Genomic DNA, 9,681 nt, shown 5'->3' with positions numbered 1-9,681 from the left:
CAGTCTGAAATCTTTATAATTTTGTAGTGTGTTGTGTTGATATTAAGACATAATGTTTTTAAACTAGGAACTGCCAGGCTTTGGAAAATGTAATAGAGGATGGAGAAAAGGAGAGGAGCACACATATTCATTTTCGAGGTGGCGTCAACATGGGCATCGGATCATTTAATCTGGTAAGAAGTAAAAAAAATGACATACAATTTAATTCAATATTTTAGACTACTCTTTATTTATCTGGACATACCATGCAAATGTAAATGATTGAGCTCATTTTAATTTATTGCGACAGACTTAGCTGGAACTCCGCTTGGGTTGCTAGGTGACGGGCAGAACTCTGCTGGGGTTGCTAGGCAACAGGGTGGGGTTACTAGGTGAGGGGCAGTTACATTTAGAATATTATATTATGGTAAAATAATGGCTGGATTGAAAAAAAAACTGTTTTAGAAGCAGTTGACACCCAAATTGAAGCATAAAAACATTTAAAAGATTTATTTAAGATTGAGACGTTTTGGGAAGTTTTAACTGATTCTCCAAACAGAGATTAAATGCTATGAAGCTGCATTTGTCTCAATGAATCCAGAGTAACCACCATGTTTTATTTGTTGTTTTTATCAGATCCTGTCCATGCTTCCATCCAGAGTCCTCAGACTCATGGAGTTTCTGGGATTTTCTGGAGACAGGGTAGGAGACGCTTTGGGATGTCAGTATCACCGCATTAAAACGGTTTTTTAATACGTTTCTATAATCCGCTTTGCAGGAGTTTGGTTTGTCTCAGCTGAGAGAGGGGGCAGCCAGTAACAGCCTGCGCTCCATCCTCAGCACATTGACTCTGCTCATGTTCCACCTCTACATGAGCGTCATTCTGGGTGAGAAACTTTCCTCATGTGAAGCAGAACATCAGATTACTGGAGCCTGGAAGTGACTTTAACGCTCCTTCAGGTACCGGTGAAGGAAACCTCCCTGAGGCTGAAGCTCTGCTCAAACCGTACGCCGACAAGTACCCCAACGTAAGAAACGCAGACAAACGTATAGTTTATAAAGGAAGGTTTCCATTTATGCTCATTTATTATGAGAAAAATACACCCCATAACTCAATACATTCACTGCAAAAACAGAAAATCTTGCCAAGTAATTTGGTTTAGTTTCTGCTGCAAATATCTTAGCACACATCAAATAAGGCAGAACTAACGATGAGGTAACTTTAGGGCAAGACATCGGAGCTTGTTTCCAGCCAATATTTCCTTAATATTGATTTTAAAAAGTACAATATTTACTGGCAGATCATTTAACTGATAAGATAATTTCCCCATGATATAAGTGAAATACTCTGTCAGTGGAACTGGTACTTTTTCATCAATATTAAGGAGCTACTGACTCCAAAAGTTGAAAATTTGCAAGAAGAAAATCTCAGACATTTTGAGATTAATTACAGAATTTATTTTAGAAAATGATTGTAAATTTTCACAGCTCCAAAAATCTAAAAAGTCAGAGTCTCAAAAGTCAAAAATGTTTGACTTTTGCAGCTCCAAAATTTTTTCTAGAAAATTTCTGAAATTAATCTAAAAAATTTTGATTAATTTAGAGTTTATTTCTGGCAAATATTTTGACTTTATGACCTCAGAAATCCCCAAATTTTTCTGGCAGAAATTTTCTCTTTTTTTCCATTTACAGTGAAAGCCGCTGTAGAATCATAATTTTTATGTGAATCTACATTTTTGGCACCCATAGAACTCCCACAGTAGCACTGAGAGAAATGGAAATTTTTCTTACTCCTCTTGCTGTGAAGTATTTTTCTCTGGATTGAACCCGAGGGATTTTTCCCACAGGGAGCGCTGATGCTCTTCTACACGGCCAGGATCGCTGTGCTGAAAGGGAACTTCACATTTGTGAGTGTTAACTGTCTGACTGTAAATAAAGGCCAGTAAATGAAGGCTAGTTTTCAGAGTTTTCTGGTCTCTGCAGGCTCAGGAGAAATTTCTGGCCTGCATAGCGACCCAGGAGGAATGGCGACAGATCCACCACCTGTGCTTCTGGGAGCTGATGTGGGCGTACTCCTTCGAGCAGAACTGGACCGAGGCGTACCGATACGCCGACTGCCTCTGCAAGGAGAACAAGTGGTCACAGGTATCAGCATTCTCTTCTGCTTCTAGTTCTTCTTCTTCTTCTGGGCTTTTCTTGGCAGAAAACTTTAAATGTGCATTACTGCCATCAACTCGACTGGAGTTTGGACTGGAGAAATGCACAAAGCAAAAAAAAAAAAAGAAAAGAAAAAAGGGGAAGAAAAGTCTTTCTTTAGGATTAGGGTCACTAAAGAAAATTCTGACTTTTCCCTCAGAATTCAATTTTTTTTTCTTGGAATTCTGACTTTAAACTCAGAATTTAGATTTTTTCCCCCCAAAATTCTGACATTTTTTCTCTCAGAATTCCTTATTCTTCTCAGAATTTGGAGAAAAGTCAGAATTGTGACTTTTCTCAGAATCTGAATTGTTTAAATTATTTATGCACCGTCAGACTAACCTAGTCTGATAACTCAAATTTACCAAATGGTACTCATGCAAATATGACCATTAATCTCATAATTTTATTCACATTTTCTTTGACTTTGCTCATTTAACGTTGCTGTTTTCTGTTAGGCCACATATGTATTTCAGAAAGCCGCCATCTTAAGCATGCTGCCAGAGGAGGAAGTCACCAAGACTGGAGAAAATATTGTGGCGCTGTTCAGGTGAGTAAAGAAATGAATGATGTCTTAGCAGTTAGCTGCACTGCAAAAACACAAAATCAGAGTTTTTCAAACTGAGGGCCTCAGAAAGTTGGAGAGAAGATGAGGAAAAAAACCTCCAAAATAAAAAAAACTTCAATCCCATTAATTTTTTTATCTTAGATTTTTTTAATTGCAATTGTTGTTTTCTGTTTTTAAAGCTTTTTTTATATAAAAAAAAATAAGTTTAGATAATTTACTTAAATGCTATTTCTGATGCTCATTTTCTTATAGGCTGCCATAATTCTTATGCAAAAAAACTACAAGAACAGTGAGAATAAAATAAGATTAGATGTGATTAATTTAAAATATGTTAATTATTTGCTTATAATCAAAAGAGGGGATTGTGTTTCAAAATTGCATCATCTGGTAATAAAGTCATAATATATTAACTGATAAAAATAACTGGCCACATTTACGCTAAATTAATGTAATAATTATTGAACAGTAAATAAAAAACCTTCTAAAAGTTTATGTTTCTTTATGAATTTTGAAGCATCATCTGTGGGTGTGCTGTTTGCCGCAATAAGATATTTCCACCAGAAACAAGATAAAAATAGAAAGGTTTTGTGTTTTTGTTCGGCTAAATGAGCGTCGGTTTGCAGGCAGGTGGACGGCCTCAGATTAAGAATTGCGGGAAAATCGATTCCAACCGAGAAGTTTGCTGCCAAGAAGGCCCAGAGATACGCGCCGCCGAAGCCTCTGAAGCTCGTGGTTCCTGCTCTGGTGAGAACCCGTTCAGCGCCGTCCAGTAAAAACTATAAGTCTGTTTATCACGACATCCTTCCTCACAGGAAATGATGTATGTGTGGAACGGCTTCATGGTAGTCGGCAAGCGGCCGGAGCTAACCGAAGGCATCTTATCGACTCTGGAGGCGGCAGAAGAGCAGCTTAGGAGCGATCCGGGTGAGAAAAGAGAAAAAAAAGAAACAAAAACCAATTAACTTTTAGGGCAGGAGTATCCAAACTTCTTCTTGACAAGTCAAAAATCTTTGCAGGTCAAAATAATAATAATTATAAAGATTAAAATAAAATCAAAATCAAAAAAATTGAAGTTGCCTGATTTTATTGTTTAATTGTAGAAAATGTAAGAATTCTGAGAAAAAAAGTCCAAATTCTGATAAAAAAAAATCTGAATTCTGAGAAAAAAAACAACAAAAATCCAGAATGCAAATGCAAATGCAAACTAAACGCCTGTGTGATGTGCAGATCCGTCGGAGTTCCACACGGACGACGTGTGTGTGGTCCAGATGCTGAAGGGTTTGTGTTTGACGCAGCTGGGGCGGCTGGTTCAGGCGGAGATCTGCTTCAACTTCGTCATTTCCAGGTGACTTCACGGCAACAGCGACATCACTGGCTGCATGAGAACATTACACTAGCATAGTGTTAGCATTAGCATGTTATTCGGTTAACCTGTTATTCGGGTCCTCTCGTGACAGAGGTGTCAAACTCCAGTCCTCAAGGGTCGCTGTCCTGCAACTTTTAGATGTGCCTCTGCTGCACCACACCTGAAAAGAATAATTAGGTCATTAGCAAGGCTCAGGAGAACCGATCTACACAGGGAGGAGGTAATTAAGCCATTTCATTCCACTGTTTTTTACCTGTGGCACATCTAAACACTGCAGGACAGCGGCCCTTGAGGACTGGAGTTTGACACCCCATTGTGAATGACAACCTGAGACCAACAGGTTAATTTAAATCATTTTGTTTAAAGCCCAGTATAAACAGATACTAGAAAAATATTAAAAAGTTGAATTGTATAATTCGGAGGGAAATGCAAATTCAAAATCAGAAACAAGAAGTTTTTACGTTTCAGTGTCCAAACTTAAAAAATTCAAACTTTTGTACATATGGAAATGGTCTGCACTAAATATTATTTTGCTTTTCCCACTATGTTTACATTGAACACAATGCATTAATCAAGAATCTGAGTAGAATGAAGGTATATTGCAACAAAACTTATAGAAAGATCATACTTGCTTGAGATGGCTTGGTCTTCATTTATTTACTGTATTAATTTCATTTTATTTGTAATTTATGATGTTCAAAAAACCTAGAAAATACATTAACAAAAACCCAAGATGAACACTAAACATGTTAAGCTCAGATTTTCATGTTCTTAACTCAACATAAAGTCTAACCAGACTACCATGACTTTGTCAAACTGCTCTGACTTTCTGCTATTATCTACAGCAGAAAGGCATTTTCTCCAGGTTTTATCAACTCAAAATTTAAGACTTTTTAAGGCCATTATGAATTATTACTTTACGTCTTATTTCTTAAGACCCATATTTCCAAAGAAATCTTAAATAAAATCTTGTGTGTAGTAGTAGTGCTAATCTTGGCCATGATAAACAAGATTGGCACTAGTGAGGGTATATTAGCAGCTAGTTAGCGGTAGCCTCCTCGAGTCAGTGAAGATGTCTGCAGGCGACTCAAACATTTGCCTGAGAGAAAAGTTTCATGAGTAAAACTAAACTACAAGTAATACAAGATTAAGTAGTCCTGCCATGAAAAATTTATGACCTCCTATAAGTTAATGTAACCCAAGTTACATTCTAGGATTAGAAATAATCCAAATTAAAGTCAATCCAAGTGATTTCTTAAAAACTAGGTTCGTCTGCTGGACGAGGTGGCAAATTGTAAAAAACACAGAGACAGCTAGATGGTGCAAAATTGGTGAGTTGTATTATTTACAATATATACAAGTTAGTCCACAATTTTAAAGTCCAAATGGGTTCCTTAAACCAAGGAACTCAACCAGTCTTTGTTGATGATGAAAGAGGAAAAGAAAAATAATAATCCAGTTCCTTCAGTGAAGACTTGTTGGGCTGAATCTCCAACCAGTTCGGAAGAGTTTCCTCAGATAATAGGCGTTGTATTTCCGGATCCACTAACGGTTAGCTCGCCAGTCTGGTCAGCATGAAGCCAGACGATCCTTGCTGTATCCTAGACCCGTCAGCCACTCCTTGAGCGGGGGATCTGCAATACACCTGGCCTGTGTGAACAGGCCTAAATAATCAATTTACATGTACATGTATTTTCTTATAATTGCAGGAGTTTACATAATTAAATGCAACTTATGCAAAAACAGTATTTTTACACAACCGTAGTTTCGGTAAGCATTTCGATTTGAATGTGCTTTAGATCGGTGTATAACTACAACAGGCTGGGGAGGCTAGTGCTAGCATGCTAGCTCCCGAGCAAACAGTCACCAGTTCCCTCTTGACCAACCGTGATCTTTACAACGTTCGGCTGATTGATCACACGTCTGCAAGTTAACAGAGGCGCACGATTGAAGGATGTACAATAGAGATCTGAAAACCGCTTTGGGAACAGACCAGAAGCCTACCTGTACGTCAGGGTCCGACAACATTTCCTACCTAAGGTGCGATTAGTAGCCATATAAACCGTAGCTGTCAATTTAGGACGCTGACGTGCAGCCTTCACATGACGTCAAAACCGCGCGAGAACAACGTTGTTCTCGCCTGGTTGGTGTTGAATAAATTAAGAAAAGGAGGATTTTAATTAACCTTTAAATAAAAATTAATAAAATTAGATCTAACAAAATGGAAAATAAAATAAATAAACTGAATCCAATATAGAAAAATTATCCTGGTTACATTAACTTAAAAATTTCCTATGAATTTAAAACATTTTAAGGCCTTAATTTCAGATACACATATTTAAGACTTTTTAAGTCACCCTGGTGAATGTAGATATGACTCCGACTCGTCTCTTAAAAATTTTAAGAGTTAATTTCAGCATTATATATCAACAAAAAAAGCAACATTTTCAGTTCAAAAACACTTTTTGCTGCTAAATTATTTAATAGACATACTTGCTGAACCACAGATTTTTATTGTTTTCAAACTGTTATTCAGATTTTCAAACCATCAGATTGGTACAAAATGCTGTTCTATCCATTCAGGTTTACAGTTTTTCAGAAACTCCTGATTATTCATGGAACTGATTTGAACAAATTCTTCTTCTACTGCCAATAACTATGCCTGTTTTTGTTTCTTTGTCTTTGCTGCAGAGAAAAGGACATCAAGCATGACACCTACCTGGTGCCATTTACCATGTATGAGCTGGGTTTACTGCACAAGCTGAAAGGGGACATTAATACGGCCATCACAGTCATTGAAAAGGCAAAGTATGTGTTTTAAAATGTTTCTTTCAAATAAACTGACCCCACGCTTCATGTGATAACCTTTCACAGAGGATAATACACTCAATCTGAACAATGTATATGGCAGGCCAATTTAACATAAAATCAGTTTCGACTGACCATCTCTAATTATATTCCTGTGACGGCCGATGTAGATAGAAAAAAAGAAGAGTAAATTTTTGCCCAAAACACTCTGACATTTTTAGACAAATCAATGGAAGAAACATAGAAATGTCAAATTGTTTGACCTTCAAAATTCAGAAATTTCTATGTTTTTTTTTTTTGAGATTTATCTCAAGATGTCTGGTCTTTTCTAGAAAATGTCCAACTTTTTACTCAGAAAACTCCTTGTCTTTTTGACATTTCAAACTGGGGAATTTCTATTTTTTTCTAGAAATTTTTCAAATTTGAAGCTAAGAAATTCCATGCTTTTTCTAGCAAATTTCTAATACTAATCTAAAAATTTCTGAGTTTTTCCTTGAAAATTTTTGGCTTTTTAAACTCACAAATGTTCTTATTTTCTCTAGAACACTCCCATAATTGCAACAAACGGCTAACAGGTGGTTTTATTTGCAGGATGAACTACAGAGACTACAGCATGGAGTCCAGGCTGCACTTCCGCATCCATGCAGTGCTCAACACCATGGGCTCCTTTGAGGCCAAACTTCCTCCTTCTCGTACGCCAGCTTGAAAGACCAAAAATGGGAGGAGCTTGTATAAAATGGGTGGAGATTGGACCTAACATTATTTAAAAATCATCTGTGTCAACTCTGAATGTTTTTGCTTTCTTTCTTTTTTTTTTTTTTTTTTGAATCATAAGTCTTAGAGTTTCACTTATGTGTAATTTATACATTTTTAACTGTAAAAATGTTATTTAATACAGTGGAAACTTTACAGTGGAAATACAGTGGATACAGTGGATTTAATACAGTGGAAAATTTGGCTATTTATGCATTTTTTTGAAGAGCATATCTAAAATATTCCAGAAAAAAAAACATCTTGGCAAGCTATGAGTGATGATAGCTGACACACTATCAGGTGCTATTTGCAAAGCAGCCAATCCAGGAGCACCAAATTGATGCTGAATTGATCCCAATTAAGCATCAATTTTCCATGATGCTGATTGGCTGAATCCTGAAGAGCGTAGATAAGGATGCTAGCTTCAGCGTTAGGGCTAAAATAGTTTCCAGTGTGTGTATTCATGCAAATGAAGGTATATTTGGTGTTTGAGATATTGAAACAGGCGGCAATGTTGATGTATTATGTGACAGTTTACATTCTTAATATTTAAATTTAATTTTGTGAGTTAAGAGTAAGTTATCAATGCTTTTGACGAATACATTTATTTGTGATTGTGTAAGGCAGTGAAGTGTTTTAAAAATGACAAACTGGAAAAACTGTGGAGCTTTTCCTGCATGTTGAAGTAATTTCTTTCAGATGAGTTTTTGTTGATACTGCTGAACAATTTTGGGCTGAAACGATTAATCTGATTAACTGTCATGATTTGATTATTGTAATATTGATTATTGTTATTTGCTAAAAGAGTACCACACTCAGAGCAGTGAACTTATGACGATATATGCGTTTCATATCAGTCAGTGGGTGACTAATCAATATTTATTGATTAGTTTTTTTGTTTTATTCATCTGAAAAGCTGCCAAACTGATAGTGTGACCTTTCCTGTTTTATCCAGTTTTCACTCCACACCTTTGTTTTTTCTTTTTGAGCAGTCATGAGGAATAGTGGCAAAACCTTAAACTGCTGCTGCGCCAGTTACTCAGCAGGTGGTTGCTAGGTAACCAAAGAGTGAGTGAAGCCACCAACCTGAGCTTAGCTAGCTGTGAGAGGTTGAGCGGCTGAAGCTGTTCCTGTGCCTACATCTCCCAGAATGCTGTGCAGTTCTGGATCAGTGTTCAGTGAATATTCTACATATTGAATATTGATTATTCTGTCAGATGTCCTGTTGATGTTGATCATGTGTTTGTCCCAAGATGTGGCCTGATCTAGCTTTTCACCCCCAGCAGACTGCTTGTGTTTAATGTAAAGCACTTTGATGAAAGTCAGATTTATTATTATTATTAAACATTGATTTTAAATGATCTAGGCTTTGTTGTGTCCTTTTTCTTTATATGTTGTGCAATTGCAATTTTGATCATGTTTAACTTGACATTCATTTTTTCTAGTGTATGAAAATGAAACATTTTATTTTTGGCTTACAGATTATGAAATGAAATAGTTCAGTATCTGAGAAAATTAGAATATTACACAAGATTAAAACAAAAATGTTTTGATAACGCACTTTTTGAGCAACCACACATTTTTCTGTCTAAGCGGAGTCCCCCAGGGCACTGTACTCGCCCCAGTCCTTTTCAATCTGTACACCTCAGATTTCCACCGCAAGTCACAGTTCTGTCGACTAAAGAAATACTAAAATAACTATCAGAAAAACTGAGTCCAGAGCAAATACATGATAGTTAACTAAAAGTAACAAAATTATGAAAAGTTGAATTGAGAAAATATTTTTAGTTGAAATAAATAAAAATGTTTCTATTATGGGGGAAGAAGGAATTCAATATTAAACAATTTTTTTCTTCAGGTCTTCAGTCAGAGGCTTATTGTGAAACATTGTAATACAGACTGCTACAGGACATCCTTCCTGCCCTCAGCCATCAGCATCTACAACTCTGAGTTCTTATATTCTTATAAAAAAATAAAGGGAACATCTCACTTTAATTTTGTGTGTGGCTCC

The 9,681-nt window shown here is 36.4% G+C and overlaps 1 protein-coding gene across 4 annotated transcripts in view; it reads left to right on the top strand.

Moving 5' to 3' along the window:
• Positions 1 to 8,677, top strand: part of LOC106958172 (tetratricopeptide repeat protein 39B-like) — a 19,354-nt gene extending 10,677 nt beyond the window's left edge. For all 4 annotated transcript variants that reach the window (XM_015049946.1, XM_015049948.1, XM_015049949.1 and 1 more), the window contains 12 exons: positions 68 to 173; positions 616 to 681; positions 758 to 866; positions 940 to 1,007; positions 1,827 to 1,886; positions 1,963 to 2,124; positions 2,634 to 2,725; positions 3,367 to 3,487; positions 3,556 to 3,667; positions 3,971 to 4,088; positions 6,801 to 6,917; positions 7,509 to 8,677. In XM_015049946.1, the coding sequence (XP_014905432.1) occupies positions 68 to 173; positions 616 to 681; positions 758 to 866; positions 940 to 1,007; positions 1,827 to 1,886; positions 1,963 to 2,124; positions 2,634 to 2,725; positions 3,367 to 3,487; positions 3,556 to 3,667; positions 3,971 to 4,088; positions 6,801 to 6,917; positions 7,509 to 7,623 (1,246 nt within the window). In that variant the 3' untranslated portion in view covers positions 7,624 to 8,677. The remainder of the gene's footprint in view (positions 1 to 67; positions 174 to 615; positions 682 to 757; positions 867 to 939; positions 1,008 to 1,826; positions 1,887 to 1,962; positions 2,125 to 2,633; positions 2,726 to 3,366; positions 3,488 to 3,555; positions 3,668 to 3,970; positions 4,089 to 6,800; positions 6,918 to 7,508) is intronic.
• The last annotated feature ends 1,004 nt before the right edge of the window (positions 8,678 to 9,681 follow it).

Source organism: Poecilia latipinna, unplaced genomic scaffold, assembly GCF_001443285.1.
Source record: "Poecilia latipinna isolate Pla-1442-1.1 unplaced genomic scaffold, P_latipinna-1.0 Scaffold967, whole genome shotgun sequence".
NCBI classification, from domain to species: domain Eukaryota; kingdom Metazoa; phylum Chordata; class Actinopteri; order Cyprinodontiformes; family Poeciliidae; genus Poecilia; species Poecilia latipinna.
This window is presented reverse-complemented; position numbering and strand designations above follow the sequence as displayed.